This window comes from Pecten maximus, chromosome 11 (assembly GCF_902652985.1).
Source record: "Pecten maximus chromosome 11, xPecMax1.1, whole genome shotgun sequence".
In the NCBI taxonomy this organism is placed as follows: Eukaryota; Metazoa; Mollusca; class Bivalvia; order Pectinida; family Pectinidae; genus Pecten; species Pecten maximus.
Genome location: NC_047025.1, coordinates 24,959,738 through 24,982,625, shown reverse-complemented (window position 1 = coordinate 24,982,625; position 22,888 = coordinate 24,959,738). Strand labels below are relative to the sequence as shown.

Genomic DNA, 22,888 nt, shown 5'->3' with positions numbered 1-22,888 from the left:
AGGACGGGCAGGCGGGCTGCCCGGACCGACTGAGCGGCCGGGTGCTGTTGCCTGCCCACCTAGCAGGTGGGCAGGACGGGCAGGCGGGCTGCCCGGACCGACTGAGCGGCCGGGTGCTGTTGCCTGCCCATCTAGCAGGCGGGCAGGACGGGCAGGACGGACAGGCGGGCTACCCGGACCGACTGAGGGCCGGGTGCTGTGGCCTGCCCACCTGGGAGGCGGGCAGGTCGGTCGGTCCGGCCTGCCAGGTGAGGAGGCCACAGTACCCGGCTGCTCAGTCGGTTGGTTGGTTAGATGGATGGATAAGAAACGAACGAAGGAACCGTATGGATGGCGAATGTTTATTTCAATACAAACCCCTCTCTTTTTGCTCCGGTTAGGAATACATAAAAGAACAAAAATATTGAGTTATAAACAAAGACTTTCCTTACGCGTAATAATACGACTTCTGTTTCATCATTCAATCCCACAATTACAAGCTACAGTATACAGTATATTAAACAAAATAGGCATGGACATTTCTCCTTGTTACATATGGTTCTATGTTGTTACCTGTTGCATATTAATAAACGTGTTGTTATTTCAATTTTTCCCAATAAAACATTTCCCCTATCTATCGACTACAGGGTACCAGTTCACAACGAGGCTATATTACATGTACCATATATGTGCGGGTTAGACATTCGCGTCAAGTGCTACTGACCTATTGCTGGACAGTACCCCTACATTACTGGACAGTACCCTTATCACGATAATATACACGTTGTTATTAAATGACTTGTAAAATTATATAAGTTCAGAAAATTCAATTAAGTGTTCAGGGATTTACTTTATGCATAGGTATAACACCAAAGAATGAAACTCTATAAATCTGACTTGTGAAAACAATTCTCCTGTGCATAGCTTTTTGTTGTTTGGGGATTATGTATATCTAAATGGTTACATCCGTGGTTAGAAATTAGGCTGGGGCGTTTCTCCATTTGCCCACTTTTTAAAGTTCAAAGAAAAGTGTTGATATAGGAGAACAAAGGAAAACCAATTATAGTCTGTTCCATTTTACTGTTACCTGTGTTTTACCTGTAGTCATTTACCTGTGCTACCTGGAAAAAGTGGGGAAATAGATATATATATACCCGTTACCTGTAAATCCCTTCATTCATATAAGACATATTTAACATTACAATGTTACATTAAATACAGTATACGATACATATCAACTACAGTTACATATCAATACATTTTAATTAAACATTATAGAAAGAATACATGTTATGAGTACTAATGACACAAAATTAAATTATATAACGACAGACATATATAGATAATACATTACAATCAGCAACATATATCACCATGAAAGCACTAATTACATTAATTTCATTTTATGGAAAATATTACACTACAAATCCCTTCATTCATATAAGACATATTTTACATAACATTACAATATGTTACTTTAAAATACATTATGCGAAACATATCAATACATTTTAATTAAACATTATTTTACCACATACATGTACATTTCATGAGTTGGAAACAATTCATTTAGATTTTTTTGTTTATAAAAAACATACCACATTTATAGAACATCTAAGATACAGTATATGTCAATATTATTAATGTCATTACAGTTCATATGCGGGTTTCTTCCGTGAATTTTATCTTTACTCCAAGTGAAGAAGGTGTGATGCTGCGTCGGCGTAGTCCATCAGGCTCATGGTGTGGTCCTGCAGTCGTTCTTTGAGTTGGACGAGGCGGTGGTCGATATTCCGGTTTCTCTTGGTGCGTGGTCTGGTTGGTCCTCCTGCGTCCTTCTGTATCCTGTTGATCTCGTTGCTGGCCTGGATCTCCCTAGATCTCCTGGAAGACTCTGATAATGGCGAAGATGTTAGGATGGGAGTGGCGGACTTACTTCTTCAGTTTCCCGTACCAGGCTTCCAGGTCGTTGGTGGTGCGACGTCAAGTAGGGGTTCCAAGTCTGTCTGTCTCCCTCTATCCATATTGTGACACGACGTAGTCGGTGAAGGGTAGGATGTTTACGGGTAAGTCAGCATCCTCTAGTTCTTCCAAGGCGTTGAACCACACGTCCTCAACACTCTCCATGGGCACCAAGGGTAATTCTAATTAACTGAAAAGTGGTCACCAAATTGTCACACTCATCCAATTAGTGGCAATTACAGTGTAATTACCATCACATTGGTGAATTGTAAATTGGTAATTGTTTGACAACACAATTATTCATTCATTAATATTACTGGACATTGTTACATATGATCATTGTAAATTTGTGAAATTTTATTGTTAATATATGTAATGATAAAATGATTATTAAAAAAAAACTTTGATTTAAGATAAATAATTCATTATGAATATATAAATGTAATTAATAGGTTTTGTTTATATGTACATCCTATAGGTATAAGTTACCATCATGATGTAATCAGATACCAGGTGAAAAACACAGGTAAAAAACCAACTCTGGTAAAGATAAAGGAAGGCGTTTATGTAGGAAGTTCTTTGAAGTTTATAGTCTGTTTCAATATGAAATACCAACTCAGGTAAAAAAAAATAGGGTCAGCTCTGGTATATGAATCAGATATAGCTGTCTAAATTCAAAGCACTATCATATAGAATATTTTACTACTTATAATGAAATGATAATATTATATCAATAAATATACAAATTTTCAAAGCAATATGCCTAACTATATATTTTGCTATTGATAATGACAATATCAGATTAAATATACATGTACAAATTATAAAATAAAAAAATTAGAAATTGTTTTCTAAATTCAAAGCACTAATTTTACATGTTAACTATTAATAATGACAATATCTGTTGATGATGAAGTTAACGCTGACCTGTGCATTTGCCATTCCGTGTGATAAACAAAAAATATTTCTATTAGCTAAACCTGAAACAGATACACACAAGAATATTGTTCTACAAGAACTGATCTATAAAGTAATTATATGATAATCTAAACAAATCTGGAAAAAAGCAATATATGTATAGCTATTTGAAGAAAACCTGTACTGATTAAACATGAAACAGATACAACTTTACAAGAATATTACAACAGTTCTGCAGTTACTAATCTATATTGTGTTATAATTAATTTTCCATTGTTTGTATGCAGAATGCGGCTTTTTGATTGGTTGAGATTTTTTTCCCTACCACTATGAAACAAATTCCGAGAATGGCGCGAAAAATGTGACGTCACAATACGACAATTGACGTTGCGTATTGATTTGAGAAAAATAATCCCATATAAATCCAGTAAAATTGTACATAAAACATGTTTTAAATTAGAAAATTATTTTCAAAAATTAATTATAAACGTTGATGTCAATTGATTTTTAGTTTCATAGAGGTATGAAAAAAAATTTGTTTGCAAATTTTTTTCATATCCCGATGAAGCTAAAACATTGACATCAGTACTTAAATATAATAACAAATATGAAAAATACAATACAAATGCGCATGTATAGCTATATTATTCTAAGTAAGATAAAATATAAACAAAAACTGTTACTACTAACAAAATATAAACATGAAACAGATATAACTTTTAAAGAATATTACAATAATTCTACAATAACTAATTATCTATACAAATCTGAAAAACGGAAAAAGGTTATCAATATGAAAAAAATACAAAGTCTAACTAATATTGCTTTACAGTGAAAAAGTATGAATTTAAGATTCCGCAATTATGCCAATTTAAATGCTCATTTAAATGTTGATAATCAGATATATAGTTACACCATATATGAAAAATTATACCAGGCTGAATTTGCTGAAATGATATAAAAGAATGTAATTTAAACAATCGCATTAAAGTGGTTTTTTTTTTTTTTAATATTTACACTGAATATGGAAACAAGCACAAATTAAATCAATACGACACAAAATTTAACCAAATGTTTAAGTTGATTGATCAATTCACCACAATCAACTTTTTTTACAGAAAATATGACTCAAAAGTATCCAACGATACAATTGCTTTACAGGTGAAGTAAAACATGGCCGCCGAAAAATATAAGGAAAGAATAAACGATAAATTACATTTGTCTTCCATCCGAAAAATGGACAGTAAAAGTACTTGTCTGTCATTGATTTATTTCTAAATTCCGAATACACCGATGAAATAGTAACAATAATATGCGGGATGTTTTTATTCTGTACAGAACATGGTGGCAATGCATAATCATGCAGCCGATAAACACTGACCGCGACCTTCACCTTTTATATACAAAATCAGCACGCGTACGGTCGATCAAATTTTCCTGAACTGTTTATTGTTTCATATTTTTTAACTGAAGAACAATAAAAACGGATTTTAAGAGAAATTTTGCGAGTACAATAAATGCATAATATTCTTATTATGTATGTATCATTTTCATAGAATATAATGCTGTAATGTGTACCCGTGACGCAGAGATGAGGGCGTTAGCCCGAATCTCTGGGTTGTATTCAAAAGAAATCCCAGGTTGAGGCCATTATCCGACTTAAACCAATGCGCTCTTTTGTTTAAATAAATGCCAGTTATAAAATAAATACGAGTCGCCACGGTTCACCAGTCAAATTTCCCTATATATTCTATATTAAAAATCGTTTTACATTTTAAACTTCTTCCCAAATTCCACCAGTGCGACTCAGCACTAAACTTTGTGGTCAGTCCAAAGTCCAATATGGCCACCATGACGTCATGTATTGAAAAGTTTAAAATGGCCATAACTAAAAAAAATATTCTTCTACACAGGTCATGTAATTATGTTATTTGTAGATAATTCCTGGAGCTAACTTTTTGCTACTAAAAGTTTTCAGGTCAGAGGTCAAATAAAAAAAGCTCGCTGGAGGTCAAAGTTATGCTATTTTTAGAAATTTTTCATTTTTTACTATTTTTGAAAACTTCTTCCACAGATCAATAGAGTATGTCATTCCGATGATATTGATACCTTCGCTGTCTTAATAGCACTTCCGGTTAATGTAGTACGCCATTTTGAAAATTTCCTTATATATTCTATATTAAAAATCGTTTTACATTTTAAACTTCTTCTCAAATTCCACCAGTGAGATTCAACACAAACTTTGACAAAATGACTATGAGATGGTACTGACCAAGTCTTGTTATCTTGGGGTCGGTTTGAAATCCAACATGGCCGCCATGACGTCATGTATTGAAAAGTTTAAAATTGCCAAAACTCAAAAAGCATTCATTTTACTGAGGTCAGGTAATTATGTTATTTGTAGATAAAGCCTGGCGCTAACTTTTACCCACCAAAAGTTTTCAGGTCAGAGGTCAAATAAAAAAGTTAGCTATGTGGTCAAAGGTCACAACATTTTGAACTTTTTTATTTTTTGAATATTATTACATAGATCGATGCAGTATGTCATTCTGATGATTTTGGTACCTTCGGTTTTTATTTCGCACTTCCGGTTCAAGTTGTACGCCATTTTGAATTATTTTTTGATTGCGCAATCATTGCAAGAGGCCTAGGAACTTGATACAGCTAAATAAAAAATCGCAGATGGTAAATATAAGCATTGAACGGCTTTCAGTTGGCATTGAAAGCCGTTCAATGCTTAAATGTATTGAATTAAGTTCCACCATGTACATATAAATAATTTGTCTTTGTTTTCATGGTAAATACTCAAATGTGATTGGTCGAAAAATTCTTTTCATTCTTCTATATTTACATTTACACTGCAGCCCCACTATATAACTTTACCAAGCTCACTTGGAAGTTATGAGTCCATAACTTCCAAATCTTTATTATGACGTCATTATTATAGTGACGTCATAATTGTAACGTCGGCGATAACGTAAGATGGCTGTTGAAAAGGCTGTTCCGTCTTTGACGATAATAATTTGTTTATTCATTATCAGAGTAAAATTCCTGGATATAGTCTTTCAAATTCGTTGTCAAATGTAAATATAAGCATTGAACTGCTTTCATTTGGAAGTTATGGGATGATGGATGCCAACTGGACAAAGGCAAATTCAACATGAAGCGCTAACGCGCTTCATTAAATTTGCCTTCGTCCAGTTGGCATTCATCAGCTCATAACTTCCAAATGAAAGCAGTTCAATGCTTAAATATTTACATTTACACTGCAGCCCCACTATATAACTTTACCAAGCTAACTTGGAAGTTATGAGTCCATAACTTCCAAATCTTTATTATGACGTCATTATTATAGTGACGTCATAATTGTCACGTCGGCGATAACGAAAGATGGCTGTTGAAAAGGCTGTTCCGTCTTTGACGATAATAATTTGTTCATTCATTATCAGAGTAAAATTCCTGGATATAGTCTTTCAAATTCGTTGTCCAATGTAAATATAAGCATTGAACTGCTTTCATTTGGAAGTTATGGGCTGATGAATGCCAACTGGACAAAGGCAAATTCAACATGAAGCGCTAGCGCTAGTGACGTCACAATACGGCAATTGACGTTGCGTATTGATTTGAGAAAAAGAAATTAATTATAAGGGTTGATGTCAATTATTTTTTTATTTCATCGGAGTATGAAACACATTTTGTTTGCAAACTTCTGTAAGAATCCGCGTAGCGGTGAAGCCAGTTAGGGTCACAGCGAAAAACGACTTAGCTATGTCGTTATAACGACTTAGTATCTCGAGATACTAAGTCGTTATTACGACATAGCTAAGTCGTTATTACGAGATACTAAGTCGTTATTACGACATAATACATTTTTTCGCTGTGACCCTAACTGGCTTCCGTACTACACAGATGACTTGCTCCAAGTTAAAACATAGCTGAGTCGTTATTATGAGATACTAAGTCGTTATTACGACATAGCTAAGTCGTTATTACGCGATACTAAGTCGTTATTACGACATAGCTAAGTCGTTATTACGAGATACTAAGTCGTTATTACGACACAGCTAAGTCGTTATTATACGAGATACTAAGTCGTTATAACGACATATCTAAGTCGTTATTACGAGATACTAAGTCGTTATTACGACATAATATATTTTTTCGCTGTGACCCTAACTGGCTTCCGTAGTACTTTTTACATATTGGTAGGCTAAAGAAGTTTATAAGATTTTAAATAATATATCACCAAATTTTATCTGTGACCTTGTGGAAAAAAATAATGTACTGTACAACTTCAGGAAAGCTAATACTGTTACTGTCCCCAGGGCGAAAACCAGAAGGTATGGACAGATGTCCTTCCGCTTTGAGGCCGCCCGGGTATGGAACAGTCTGTCTAATCCTGGGAAGGCCAGTTATGTAGTTGTGATATCTGTGTCAAGTAGATGTTAATTGTTTTTTTCCCTTTTACATTGCCATTTGAGCTTTTTCTGTGTAGGCCCAGGAGACTGGTCAATTAATCAGGCTATAAAACTTGCAAACTCTGCACGCTTACATTTGAAACAAGAAATATCTTTAACAAGAAATATCTTTAAAAAAGATAAACGGCATAGTTTTAATGCTGGTGGTTATAATGTAAAACTACTGGTGAAATAAGTTAACGAACTACATTGTAATTAATAAATGCGCAGTTTCAGCACGGATAACAAAATTATATCAGTTTGAATCATTTTTGGTGATAATAAGACTGCAAATGTGTCATTTGAATAGATGCATCCACTTATTCAGCTTGCATTCAATTTAAAAGGGACATCACGGTAAAAACGTTGCCCCCCCGGCGGAAAATGAATTTAGTAATTTTGCAATCATTCGGGATCGTTTTCTAGAGAGTAAGTTGCACGAATTCATCGATGCATTTAAAGTTATATCTGACGTGACGTGACGTGACGTGACGTGAGAATAATATCGAAAGTTTGTAACTTGCTCGTGTAGAGAAAGTTATTGACTTTTCGTTATTTATAAAGTCAACATGGACTAAAACAAAAATAAAAGACTTTTAAAACATTTTTTTTTCGCTAACGGATCAGAAATCGGAGATCGCAGTGTGTTACGCGTGCGTGACCGTTTAAGAACATTTAATATTTGGTTCCGTTTTCCACGGCATCCCGGTTCCATTTTCAACGTTTTCCATGGGGGTCCATTTTCAACGTTATACCGGATTTGCACGTGTGCGTGAATAGTGCTAGATCTACTTTAAATTTGTCGCCACGACATCGCCAGCAGTACGCACTCCATACCAGAATTAAACAATACTACATAGATACATGTATTTATTTGAGCATATTTTTATTATCAGGAAACAATTGATTTTTTCTCCAAGTAAAGTCTGATATTTGTTATCCTATTCAAATACGAAACTAATGGCACTTTTGCTGAATCTGCATCTTCATCATGACGGCTTTCGAAGGTTCGTCTGATAATAACTCGTTTTTAAGTAATACTAGGAGTTTTTGAACATTTTACAGGATCTCGAAAACGATAACTTGATTTCGTTATTTGAAGAGCTACATAAGTACACATGTAGACAAATCATTTTGTTGCCATTAGGCCTATCTACTCTAATATCAATATACATGTGAAGAAATCCAATATGGCGGCGCCCATGGCCGGTGAAACATCCACAAGATGTTTCAGAAAGTTTCAAAATAATTCGCTTAATTTGAGGTGACATGACTGTTGGTTTGATTTCTATTAAACTTTGGTATTCGGGTAACCAAATGTGATACTGATGTAGGGTTAACGACAGCAATTCAATGCTCAAATTCAATTTAAACGGGGGAATTTTGAGGAGGGGGGGGGGGGGGGGGGGGGGGGGTACATCTCGCATGTTGGTTGTTATGTCAACGTTGGCTGGCTAGCGTTATCAGCATGACAACTTAACTGTCTATACAGATACATTGTAACACTATTAACTTTACGTGTTACACTGTCATTAGATATATGTTGGACGTGTTTCACAGCTACACCGTACCCGATAGTCGGAATGGTTCTATATATACATGTACATGTATGATGTAACTGCTTTGTATACTTTACTTGTTATACTTGTCATCGAGATCGTCTGTTAGGCTTGAGAGACTCTCTGCACTTGTTGGTTGTCTTCTCTATTCATTTCCAGTTCGGTACATTCCGCAGAGAAGCAGTTAGGTAGGATGTTTTGGTTAATCCTTTCCAGTGTTCATTGATTTTGAGATCTGTAGGCCTACATGTACACTGTAGATATCGTATGCTGTATGTTTAATTGAAGGATCTAATGTCTATAGAACTGTATGACTATGTATTTATTTGTCTTCAGGTTGATATTTGTAATTGATAACCTTTCTCCATTATTTGAAAAGTTTGTCAGACAAGCAATTTCAGGTCAGGATACCTCAATTTTGTGCTTTGATATAGCAAGGATTTTGGACTGTCATCCATTAATGACACCAGCTAAATAGTCTGGATCATTCTGACTATAACTTGAAGGGGGCCATATGAGAATGGAATCATTTTGTTGTTGAAGAAAAGGTGACAGATATTTAAATTGGTGTTGGCTTTAACATAAACATTGCAGAGGGTATATGACTATACTAATTACTCTAAGCTACACAGGTATCCATTGTTTTATAAACATGGTGTATGAATGTAGCAATATAATTTTCTTTCTTACAGAGATGGGCGTTATGCCCGAAATTGGACAGGCAGTGGAGGAAATGGAATGGACGTAAGATTTATTGTTTTCATTCTTCAAATACTGACAGCATTTTTAGTTTCATGTAGTTTCATTTTATGTGGTAATACATCCCGTCTTTAATATGCTGTTTAGTCAAAGTGTACAGAATAGTCATCTAAGAATCGCTTAAATTAATTTATCATTTTTAGTTCTATATCCACTGTTATATACACATGGACTATTTACTTACAAAAACACAAAGAAAAAGTGTGCACTTGATCAAACTGTTTTCGGAGATATATTTCTTTGTGAAATCAGTGTTGGAAAATGAATATATATATATTTTTTTTTTTTTAGAAATAGAGTGATTACCTATATCAATTCACTGCAACATCTTTTTGTAGAGAGTTATCAGACTATTTTTATCATCTTAACATCAAAATGACCATTTAATCAAAAACAATATACCTGTTTTGCGCTGTCATTGCAGATATCATTTGAACATATATTGATATTTAAAATACAGAATAAAACTTGTATGACAAGGATGTGTGATTTCTGACATGTTTGTTTTCCTTACAGTTTACCAACTGATGTCCAATCAGAAGCAATTCCGATGATTCTCGGTGGTGGAGATGTTCTTATGGTAATTTTTACTTCAAGTTACTAATTTACGAAAATATTTAAACTAAGTTTGTTGTTCTTTGCTTGATATTTTAAACTGCAGATTTACATAAAAAAATTGTTGCTTTTTTTTCGCTTAATTATGTTGATGTTAATATTAATTAATATTAATAGTAATTGTTGTATTTATAGTTATTATTACTTATTTTATAATTGAATAGTTGTTAATGTAATTGAAACTGAATACCTGCATTGTAACTATGACTCTAGAGTATTCCCTATATATTTGGGACCGGATATGATGGTCTCGTTGATGATTCCAAATTGTGTATGTTGCTTATTTTTTCCTGGCGAAATCATAAAAATTCTCAAAATCTTCAATCCTTTTGTTTTATACTACTCAAAAAGTTCTGCCTGGTGGCTTTTTCCCTAAATGGCCTGGAAAAACACAGGATTTGAATGCTATTTTCATGATTTAGGTTAAAAAGTTTAACAGATACAGGACATGAGAATATATACATTGTATGATGAAAATTATTATAGTAATCACTTTGATAATCTGCCTTTTCAGGCAGCTGAGACTGGTAGCGGGAAAACTGGAGTAAGTATAGCCTATAGGTTATATTAAGATGTTGTATTTTTCTAAAGCAATCAAGAATTTGCCAATGTAGATGTCTTCTTGCATGTAGTAGCTTTGTATTCAGGATAAACAGGATTTGAATGTGTTGCAGAGTTCTTAATACAAAGCCATTATAAAAAAAAAAGAGTTGAAACTGTTGCAGAGTATTTAATCTCTGTACGTTTAAATATGGAAAATGATGTTGAACATCATAGAAAATAATCTGGAAAACCTCTTGAGTTGTTATAAGACAACTGGCAGCTGTTTTGTCAGATATTCTGTTTCATTACATGCTTATCGTACATTTGCAGGCGTTTTGTCTTCCAATAATGCAAATTGTGTATGAAACACTGAAAGACCAGGAGGAAGGAAAGGGAAGAAAGCTTTCCTCGAAAACAGCAGGTTAGACTAGAGTATTCACAAGTATTTCTGTAGATTTTTCTAAGAAAAATGAAAAATGATGACTTAAAAGATAAGATATTACTACATACCTGTCGATGATATGTGACATAATTTTGTATGGAATTAGTTAGCTTGATGGCAGACATCTCACTTGTTGACTTATAGTCTGAATAAGCCTATGACATAATTAGTGTAGAGAGTAACTATCACTCATGATTTCATTGATTAATTTTACTTGCTGTTTTTGTAGGTACTGGAGGAAATGCCTGGAAGATGAACATGCATGACAGAGGAGATGCTATGGGTAATTACACAGTGTAGCTTGATGTCTACATCAAAATAAATCTACATACATATATACACAGGGTAGATAAGATATGACTCCTTTGCCAAAATTGTAACCTGGCTGAGTTGTATGATTTTGATAGATTGAAATGGAAGAAGAATATTTCATGAAAATATGTTAATCGTTGTATATAGGAAAATATAGGTATAAAATTGTAACAATTGCTGAAATGTGACTGAAATATAAATACATTTAATAATATTACAGCCATTGATCCTGAGGGACTGTTATGTCAAGCTCGAGACCAACAGAAATGGCACGGAACACGCTCCAACAAGGCTGTAACTCAGGAAGGTGGGTAGTGTAAAGGGAGATAACAGAGGATCTTACATGAATAGCTACGTCTTATGGAATTTATTAAACGACAAATTATTGAACAAGATAAAATCTTAGCTGCGAGTGTAAGATTCTGTTTATTACAGAACTTATACTTATCAGAATAAAAGGGAAAACTCTTATAACTAATTTCTATGTAAGACAGGTGAATGGTATGTTTTCCTCACCAGAAGCAATTGTGTGACGTCCTGTATTGTGACATCATAAATTATTGATAATATCACAATAGTGTTATAAAACATGTGTTTTATGATATTGATGACATGGCAGTATTATATGCTATAAATGGCCAATTATGTGATAGATGAGGTGATATAGAGGATATCTAAAATATACTTGTGAAAATATCAAAATATTAGTCACACGAGTGAAATACAGTGGGACTTTGTTAACTCGAACTCGACGGGACCACGAGAAAACTTCAAGTTATCAGAGTGTTCGAATTAAGCGAGTTGTCATTTTTGGTGCAAAGTTTGGTCAATATTTGTAAACATTATATAATCATTATAACTCCGCTCTGTCGCTCATCAGTTCAGTGTAAAGACTGGTCAATACATGTAAATGTATATGTAATATTTCGTTCTGTCACTCGTAGTTTGGTGTAGTTTTGTCTATACACAGTCTCGATGAAGTTTCTTTCGCTTAGTCACTTCAATAACGATCTGATGTACATGTCATGTTTGCAAAAGGAATAATGATAAAATGGAATCAAACCGAATAACAATTTATTAATGTTATATCAAATAACCGTTTAAATTTAACACAGATTATATGTAAATAATAACAGAACCATTACCTTATATTGGACATAAAAATACTGTTTGATAGTCCTACTTACTTTTTACCGACAACCACGCCATTTCCATGTGTATTAGCACAGGAAGTTGGGCGTTGTGCGTATAAAATGATACGGTTACTGAGTTGGCGTGTTATCCGATTTAATGGGCCAAGACAGCTCCGGCCGTTACAGTCATATTCTGAACAGCTGGGCAGTAATTACGCTATTGTTTCAGCAGTTTAAAGATTTAATAGGCACCGGTGACTGTTTCATTTCTACACCTGTAAAAACATCAGCCGAGTAGATCTACCGGTGTGTCAGAGATTAGTTCCGCTTGAGCGAGTGGGTAGATGAGTTGTTGACTATCGTGTGTACTATTATCGGCGACCGCCTTAGGGTATTACCTGATGTAAGTAAAACAGTACTTTTTATCACCGACAGTTATTGTTATAAGATTCCACCGACAATTTCTTTAATGAATTTATGAAGCATATAATAATCGGTAGGTTTGTAGTGCCGATAAAAACGGAATTTCGATGTTGAAAAAATGATACTTCGAGTTATTCGATCATTTCAAGTAGGTTTTTTATTGTTGGGACCAAATTTTCACTTCGTATTATCCGAGTTTTTCGAGTTTTCCGAATTCGAGTTTTCCGAGTTTTTTTTACTAAGATAAAGAGAGAATTCGGCCGGGACTGACAAAGTACTTGGAGTTAAGCAGGGTATTTGAGTTTTCCGAGTTCGAGTTAACGAAGTTCCACTGTATATTTGGTATTTCTGAAAATACTGCTAGATAATGGCTCACAAATGTACGCCGAATCATGATGTAATATGTATTCGATAATGCATTATGACGTAGCTAGTGAAAAAAGCACTTTAATAGAATGAATAATTTTTGATATTTCACTGGTTAAAATATAATAAAATTATTTATTTCTTGTTTCAGGTCGCTATTATTTCGAGTCGACAGTCACAGATGAGGGACTATGTCGTGTGGGGTGGGCAACTGACAAGGCCACACTTGATCTGGGAACTGACAAATTTGGGTTTGGTTTTGGTGGAACGGGCAAGAAGTCCTGGGGCAGACAGTTTGACTCTTATGGACAGGTGGGTTTGCCGCTAATGGTTGTAGTACATGTTTCAAAAACAGCGCTGAAGAAAATGTAGCCTATTATACAGTACTGTCTGAATTAAATAACTTCTACAGATGATCCTAGCTGTTTGACAAAATAGGGTCCTCCCGTTAAGGCCATATAAAATTAATTAGTTGGTTCTCAGGCCAAATTTTGAAAAAATAGTTGAGGGAGGGTGGCATTTTATTTTACCGTTTTATTGGATAAAAAACAGATGAGGGCTTTTAATTGTTTTTTTATTCACATCAGAATGAAATATTTTAATAAATCTTTTGAAGCAACTTCTGTGTTCATTAATTCCAACAAAAAACAAAACATTTTTCACAAAAACGAAACATGGCATTTCTGTTGGTTTGTCGGGAAACGTCCATGCCACAATCGCAATGGACCCATCCTATATGGAAGTGTATAGTACTGCCATTGTACAAGCTTCTGAAAATCCCCCAAGTGTATTCCATGGTAGTATTATTGTTGATTATTTCCGAATCTGCATGCCGTGTGTGCATGGATATCACAGCCATCGTAGGCGCGGAGGTAGTCAGCCATTTGCATCAACTAGCTAGGTCTTTTTAGCGCTTGTAACTCCTTTTCATTCAAACCCTTGAAATACTGGTGAGACTAAAGCGCGAACTTGAAGGCAGAATTTTTTTGCGATAAAATCGGCAATGGGGCTACATATTTTTGGATGCTGGTGGGCCTTAGAACCAATAAATTAATTCTTTATGGCCTTAGTTGATATTTTTCAGGAACAGCCCTTATTAGTTATAAAAGATATATATTATTTGTATGACACTGTTGCTTGTAGAAATGGTATTAAACTTTCTTGTCTTTGTGTCCTAAAGGTTTATGGCATGAATGACACAATTGGTTGCTTCTTGGACATCGACAATGCAGAAATCCGTTGGTCAAAAAACGGTAGGTGATACATTATCAGAATTATTTTTTTTCAGATACTCAGTGGTTAATTTATAATAAAAGGTGTCTGTATGACATTCCTTTGCTTATAAAATATGTGTTCTTGATAATAGGCTATAATGGTAAAGCTGATAGTTCTATTTCTTGGCCATGGGTTACTGTGACTTCCTATTGCTTGGTAAAGCTGGAGCAGATGTTAAAGGTTAAATACAGACTTTGAAAATCTTCGTCAAAGATCTTCAGAAAGCGAATCAGACACTTTGTCATAATCAGAAAGCAAATCAGATTACAACACTTTGTCATAATCAGAAAGCAAATCATATTACAACACTTTGTCATAATCAGAAAGCAAATCAGATTACAACACTTTGTCATAATCAGAAAGTCTTGTGTTTGTTATTTTATGGGGGATAAAAAAGTGATTATGCTGTTGTGTTATACTTGGTTTTAGGTGTGGACCTGGGAAAAGCCTATGATATTCCGCCTCACTTAAAAACTGAGAAGTTCTATGCTGCTGTCACACTGAAGGTTTGTATGGTATACATGTATTTAGAAATTCACACAGTTCCTCAAATAATGAATTTGATCATGAAAACTAATCTATCATTATGCTATGGCATAATCCGTAGTGACCCATACTTTTCCTGACCCACATTCCTCCCATACTAGTACGACAAACAATTCAATTTTCTATCTCAAAGAAATAGACTATTGACTCATGACCAAATTCCCAATTTAAAAAATATCAATGATTCATACTGTATTTTACTGGATATAAGCCTAGGGGGCATGTGTACTAAAAATAAGTAAATGAAAGGGGTGCACCATGGGTTTATCCTTGGATAGACTCTATGTAAGAGGGGAAAAAGATAGGGCGTCATTTACGATTATAATATGGAAGAGGATAGCCCTATCTACATCAATGATCTATGACTGATCTGTTTTTATAACTAATGCAATACATTATATATTCCATTTAAATATTGTCAACAAATATTGCAGATGACAAGTAAAATTGTTTCTACCACAATACCCTGTGTTATTCAACTCTCAGACCATCAGTTAATCATTACAGCTGTTGATTAACAATCTGTTTATACCACACGTGGTATAAACTCTGTACGCATTTTGATTGGCTAACACGGTGAACTTTGACCCAAGCTGCAATTGTTATTGACGTCATCAATAATCTAATGACGTCGTATCACCGGGTCCTGGACGTCACGGGTACACTTTATTTGCATACGCGAAATTATACTTGGCCACGTTTCCTTTTGATTCAAGCCGATATTATTGTGGTAGAAACAGGTCACACGACTCGAAATTGTTGGATATGGAATTTATTTCACACTCGTAAGTTATTTTTTAAAAGTTGCAAAAAACACTCGCTAAAGCTCGTGTCTTTTGTAGCTTTAAAAAAATAACTTACTCGTGTGAAATAAATTCCATATCCAACAACCACTCGTTGTGTAACCTCTATATATACCGGTGGGTATAAGTTACAAGAATAAGAAAATGTGTTTTGTTCAGTCACTGCATAATTTGTGAAGACAAATAAAAGTTAATCATACAATCTCTTTATGTTGTGGCTGTAAGTATCCAGTTACCATCATACATGGTTTTTGTTTCATTTTATAGAATGCTGAAATGGAGTTCAACTTCGGTAAAACACCTTTCAAGTTCCCACCAGGAGTAAGTAATGATACATAGTGTGGGTTTTGAAGACTATACAGGTTTTAACCTTGAGTTTGAATTGATTATCTAATTTGAAAACTCATCCTATCTTATACCTATACATGGAGTCTTATTTATGTTCATAATGAAATACATTCTTCTTCCTGACTTTCTTGACAGAATAAATAAATGAGGTTTTGAAATTATTGGCAGATATACAAAGATATTTTGAGAGAGCAGAATAGTAAATATTCTGTTATTTCATGGTAATTAAACTTAATTGGTGTACATCCAAATGTAGATATTTCTGGTAATATTTTGTCGTTGGTATGATTACAGAAGAATTATGTGGGTTTAGCCCAGGCAAGTTCTCGGTGTGTTATACAGTCCAGGATCTCCAGTAAGTATGATAACAATGTGATTTAAACACCAAACCAATAGCCCTTCTTACATAATTCAGTGAAAAATGAAAAAAAAGTACATTGAAGAAAATAAAAACAAAATGCTTCTAAGGTATAGATTTGCTGATGTAAGTACAGTCAAACCTCGATGATTCGAACTTCGTTGATTCAAATTTCTCGCTGTATCGACCTTTTTGCTTGGTCCCGAATTTCCTTACTATATAACGCTACTAACAAACCGAACCTATGCATGAATCAAATTTTTACAAATCGAAGTTTTCGATGTATCAAACTTTTTTCATGGCCCATTAGCTATGATATTATGGGTAATTGACGTCTCATGATTCGAACAAAAAATTTACCTGTACTGACCACTGGACAGGTGTTTGTCGTGACCCCTGGGGCAAGATTTCACACCTCTCCCACAAATGTCCTGACTGATAAGAGGGATAACGATAGCGTGTGTTGTCACTCCCGATCATGGGGTTAATTAATAATCAGATCCAGTTGATAGATAAAAAGTGTATTTAGAAGCCATGACATTTAATCACTCCGGTAAAACATTTCGGTAGTCGTCTCTGGTGATCTCCGCCGCCATTGAAATCAGCGGTCGGTTAGTAAATTTTATGGAACAGTAAAACAAGCAGACCAATTTTAAACACAAACAATTTGCAATGTCTTCATTCATATTCAAAGTGTCACATTTCAAACTTATACATAAATATCCAAGTAAATCGATTATTTGTCATTCAATCATGCATTCTCCAACCGATCGGCATTCCGTATTTTATATGCACATAATGTAAACACACGTGTCTTTAGCAAAGAGCCCAACGTAAGTGTGCATTGTACTTTTGCTTTATCTGTTAAACGTGATATAAGTGTTTTGTAACCGATACATAGTTTGTTTAATTAATAAAATGCTTAGGTATAATTAATGAAAAGCATTTTTATTTTGTTGTGTTTGAGGTAAATTAACTAAACTTTTCGATGTTAGCCTGACAGGAGACGATCAACACGAAGACACTGAGGACATGTAACATTAACAGATATGGTCATTATCAAGAAAATATTGATCTATTGTCAACCATGAATAATTCGAAGTCCCGCTGTTTCGAAATTTTTCTGTTAGTCCCTTGAACTTCGAAACATCGAAGTTTGACTGTAAATAAAACTGGCTGACAAGATCATAGGTCAAAGGTTAGGAATCTGTTGGAGAGTATATAAACTATTTCATTGTCGTGTTTGCGAATAAAAATGCATTCGTCACTGATTATAAATCTTCATTTATACATGTATACCTTGTATATTTGTTTAGGTGGAGCGGCAGTTAGTTCTAAGCCTGCCCCTAATGCCCCACAGGCCATCATAATAGAGGTTGGTGTTCACAATTATCACATCACTCCTGTATACAAACTTGATGTTGCTCAGATGACCAAATTTGCATGCTGGTCTGAGGAAACTATTAAATATGTAACTTGTAAAGAATGTTCAAGGTAAAAAAAAACATGAAAAAAAACAAGATGTGATATGCATTTTTAATTGTTTTCTGTAATATATTTTATCATGTTCTTGTTTATGAAGACATGTTCAGAAATAGTTTCATAAATCAAGAAATTTAAAGTTAAAGATATTGAAGTTTTCCTTTTGGCAATATTTAAAACTAATTTTGAATTACAGAAAGATTATTTTGATATCCTGTCAATATCCTGTTATGTAGTAACATTTATGTAGATGATGCTTGCATTCCATACACTCACTCAAAGGCAATGGAATCATATGATTTGAGAAAGAATTATATGAATTTTGATATATCAATGTTTGTACTTAAAATGGATTATTTTAGTTATACATGTATAGGACCATAAAATGATAACCGTTATGATGGAACTTTGAGTGGATATATATTCTACCAACTTTTATTTACAGCCTTCCAGAGAACTTGCAGAACAGGTAAATAGCTTAAATAAGCATTTTGATGTAGATGTAAATAATAGTATCTTTCAAATCCTTTATTTTTTACTTTTATATATCATAACACTTCAAGCTAAATAAAGAAAGTAAAGATTAAATTTAAACCATGAATGTTGTGTTGTAAAATTTTCTAAATTGAGTTGTCTTTCTTCCTGTGAGATGAACACAATTTTATTTTAGTAACCACACTCTAAACTTTTGTATTTATTTGTAGACTTTCACACAGATCCAGAAGTTCAAAGTTCATCTGTCAAACCCTTCCATTAGGTAATTGCCTATCATAAAGCATATGCAGAAAAACCTGACACCTGAATTAACTGACACCTGACTTATACGGACATAGTGACACCTGAATTAACTGACACCTGACTTATATGGATATAGTGTATATTTGATATAGTATTGCTTGGTAGGAGTTCAGGCAGAATATTTCTATACATGTATAAATCAACTGTAAAATTCAAGTTAATTTGAATGAAAATGTTATGTATTCATTTGACAATTATTGCATATTAAAATTGTAACTGACTAGTGGTTTACTTATGATTCACAACTTTTTTATTTTGCAAAATATTATCTGAATTAAAGCTAAAGCAGCGACAGTATGTCTGAATTAAAGCTAAAGCAGCGACAGTATGTTCACAATGTCACTACTCATAACTGGTACAGCATGTGATGGGCTTCCCCTGTGTTGTTCAGTGAGGTAGTCACCAACTACATCAAGGAGACCCCTGCCTCAATATGACCCAGGCTGTTCATAGGCAATTAACCCAGCAAACAAACAAACAAACATGACTGATAAGCAGTTGTTGTTTTGTGTTGACAGGGAGTTGCTGATTATTGGTGGAGTCAATGTCAAAGACCAGATGGATGTCCTACAAAGAGGGGTAAGTAGAACAGTCTATGTTAGTCCTACAGAGGGGGTAAGTAGAACAGTCTATGTTAGTCCTACATAGGGGGTAAGTAGAACAGTCTATGTTAGTCCTACAGAGGGGGTAAGTAGAACAGTCTATGTTAGTCCTACAGAGGGGGTAAGTAGAACAGTCTATGTTAGTCCTACATAGGGGGTAAGTAGAACAGTCTATGTTAGTCCTACAGAGGGGGTAAGTAGAACAGTCTATGTTAGTCCTACATAGGGGGTAAGTAGAACAGTCTATGTTAGTCCTACAGAGGGGGTAAGTAGAACAGTCTATGTTAGTCCTACAGAGGGGGTAATTAGAACAGTCTATGTTAGTCCTACGGAGGGGGTAAGTAGAACAGTCTATGTTAGTCCTACAGAGGGGGTAATTAGAACAGTCTATGTTAGTCCTACAGAGGGGGTAAGTAGAACAGTCTATGTTAGTCCTACAGAGGGGGTAAGTAGAACAGTCTATGTTAGTCCTACAGAGGGGGTAAGTAGAACAGTCTATGTTAGTCCTACAAAGGGGGTAAGTAGAACAGTCTATGTTAGTCCTACAGAGGGGGTAAGTAGAACAGTCTATGTTAGTCCTACAGAGGGGGTAAGTAGAACAGTCTGTGTTAGTCCTACAGAGGGGGTAAGTAGAACAGTCTATGTTAGTCCTACAAAGAGGGGTAAGTAGAACAGTCTGTGTTAGTCCTACAGAGGGGGTAAGTAGAACAGTCTATGTTAGTCCTACAGAGGGGGTAAGTGGAACAGTCTATGTTAGTCCTACAGAGGGGGTAAGTAGAACAGTCTATGTTAGTCCTACAGAGGGGGTAAGTAGAACAGTCTGTGTTAGTCCTACAGAGGGGGTAAGTAGAACAGTCTATGTTAGTCCTACAAAGAGGGGTAAGTAAAACAGTCTATGTTAGTCCTACAGAGGGGGTAAGTAGAACAGTCTATGTTAGTCCTACAGAGGGGGTAAGTAGAACAGTCTATGTTAGTCCTACAGAGGGGGTAAGTAGAACAGTCTATGTTAGTCCTACAGAGGGGGTAAGTAAAACAGTCTATGTTAGTCCTACAGAGGGGGTAAGTAGAACAGTCTATGTTAGTCCTACAGAGGGGGTAAGTGGAACAGTCTATGTTAGTCCTACAGAGGGGGTAAGTAGAACAGTCTATGTTAGTCCTACAGAGGGGGTAAGTAGAACAGTCTATGTTAGTCCTACAGAGGGGGTAAGTAGAACAGTCTATGTTAGTCCTACAAAGAGGGGTAAGTAGAACAGTCTATGTTAGTCCTACAGAGGGGGTAAGTAGAACAGTCTATGTTAGTCCTACAGAGGGGGTAAGTAGAACAGTCTATGTTAGTCCTACAAAGAGGGGTAAGTAGAACAGTCTATGTTAGTCCTACAGAGGGGGTAAGTAGAACAGTCTATGTTAGTCCTACAGAGGGGGTAAGTAGAACAGTCTATGTTAGTCCTACAGAGGGGGTAAGTAGAACAGTCTATGTTAGTCCTACAGAGGGGGTAAGTAGAACAGTCTTTGTTAGTCCTACAGAGGGGGTAATTAGAACAGCCTATGTTAGTCCTACAGGTTGGGGAGAAAGAGCTGTGTAGAACAGTCTATGTTAGTCCTACAGAGGGGGTAAGTAGAACAGTCTATGTAAGTCCTACAGAGGGGGTAAGTAGAACAGTCTATGTTAGTCCTACAGTTTGGGGAGAAGAGCTGTGTAGAACAGTCTATGTTAGTCCTACAGAGGGGGTAAGTAGAACAGTCTATGTTAGTCCTACAGGTTGGGGAGAAGAGCTGTGTAGAACAGTCTATGTTAGTCCTACAGGTTGGGGAGGGAGAAGAGCTGTGTAGAACAGCCTTTGTTTTACAAGTGATGACCAGAACAGCAGTAGTGGAGGTTTGAGTAGAATAGAATAATCCTAGAGAGAGAAATGGATGGAGACTAGTGAATGTAGGGTTGGGTGGTCCGATGGCACAGTGGTACAGTGTAACACTTGCCTTTCCCCTAGGCGACCAGGTTTTGATTTCCCTGATCGGATGTGAAAAGGTTATGGGTCACCTGCCGACCATGTGGATTTTTCCTCCCACAGTAAGACCCCTTGTGCACTTCAATCCAGACAAACAACCATGATTTACTTAATTTGATATAAATTGTTTTGCAATTGTTGTAAAATTAATAAAGTTTACATATTGTGTTGGGTATCCTTGAGTGGAATAGCTCTACAGAAGTTGTTTGTGGAGGGATATATGAGTAGAATATGATACTGTGTGTTGTGAGATACAAATTGTTGACAATGGTACATGATGTAGTTTATATTTCCTTTTTAATTTTGTCAGGTGGATATTGTAGTTGGAACACCTGGAAGACTAGAAGACCTTATCTCCACAGGCAAACTGCTGTTACACCAAGTCCGTTTCTTTGTCCTTGATGAATGTGTAAGTTCTCCCAGTTTTGTTAAAAAATAAGTTTTAATGCCATTATATTGTTTTTGATTTCATTACCACATTTCAAAATTAAATTGTTTTTCATTTTTCACCTTGTAGGATGGCCTCCTGTCTCAAGGTTACAGTGACCTTATTAACAGACTGCACCAGCAGATTCCCAAGGTCACCAATGATGGTAAACGGCTCCAGATGATCGTCTGCTCGGCCACACTCCACTCATTTGATGTCAAGAAAATGGCTGTAAGAATAAAATTATTTGTCTTTTGTATGCCCATATATAGATGTCTAATCTCTCTCACTCAGGACTACAGGTGATTCCAAACTTTTACTGTGTGAGATTTCCTGAAATTGCCCAAGGATTGAGACAGGCAGATTCCCTTTTCACAACAATAGAATGACGTCATGAAATATTTGAATGATTGCATGCAACGATATAATGATGTCACCAGAACATTTCATTCACCTCATATCAACATTGTTTTGTATTTATGTTTATGTTAGTCAATTTTAGTATCTCCGCTTCACATGCAGGTTGCGGTCATTCTATCTCTCCTTGAAGAGTCAATTTGTCTGTTTTCTTATCTATTAGCAGAAGGCATGTTGTGGGGTAGATTTTGGAATCCATTCTTGTCCATTACCTAGATATCAGTTTTGGGGTAGGTTAAGGATCCTCTCTTGTCCATCAGGTGTAGGTGTGTTGTGGGGTAGGTTTAGGATCATCTCTTGTTCATCAGGTGTAGGTGTCTTGTGGGGTAGGTTTAGGATCCTCTCTTGTCCATCAGGT

The 22,888-nt window shown here is 35.3% G+C and overlaps 1 protein-coding gene across 2 annotated transcripts in view; it reads left to right on the top strand.

Annotated features, from left to right (window-relative positions):
• Positions 1 to 8,278: 8,278 nt before the first annotated feature.
• The window catches only part of LOC117337901 (ATP-dependent RNA helicase DDX1-like), a 191,224-nt gene continuing 176,614 nt past the window's right edge, over positions 8,279 to 22,888 (top strand). For both annotated transcript variants that reach the window (XM_033899045.1, XM_033899044.1), the window contains exons 1-18: positions 8,279 to 8,323; positions 9,568 to 9,619; positions 10,151 to 10,214; positions 10,764 to 10,793; positions 11,123 to 11,213; positions 11,464 to 11,517; positions 11,767 to 11,853; positions 13,620 to 13,780; positions 14,649 to 14,721; positions 15,173 to 15,249; positions 16,360 to 16,413; positions 16,735 to 16,795; positions 18,115 to 18,173; positions 18,726 to 18,749; positions 18,985 to 19,037; positions 19,597 to 19,657; positions 21,997 to 22,095; positions 22,204 to 22,344. In XM_033899045.1, the coding sequence (XP_033754936.1) occupies positions 8,308 to 8,323; positions 9,568 to 9,619; positions 10,151 to 10,214; positions 10,764 to 10,793; positions 11,123 to 11,213; positions 11,464 to 11,517; positions 11,767 to 11,853; positions 13,620 to 13,780; positions 14,649 to 14,721; positions 15,173 to 15,249; positions 16,360 to 16,413; positions 16,735 to 16,795; positions 18,115 to 18,173; positions 18,726 to 18,749; positions 18,985 to 19,037; positions 19,597 to 19,657; positions 21,997 to 22,095; positions 22,204 to 22,344 (1,257 nt within the window). In that variant the 5' untranslated portion in view covers positions 8,279 to 8,307. The remainder of the gene's footprint in view (positions 8,324 to 9,567; positions 9,620 to 10,150; positions 10,215 to 10,763; positions 10,794 to 11,122; positions 11,214 to 11,463; positions 11,518 to 11,766; positions 11,854 to 13,619; positions 13,781 to 14,648; positions 14,722 to 15,172; positions 15,250 to 16,359; positions 16,414 to 16,734; positions 16,796 to 18,114; positions 18,174 to 18,725; positions 18,750 to 18,984; positions 19,038 to 19,596; positions 19,658 to 21,996; positions 22,096 to 22,203; positions 22,345 to 22,888) is intronic.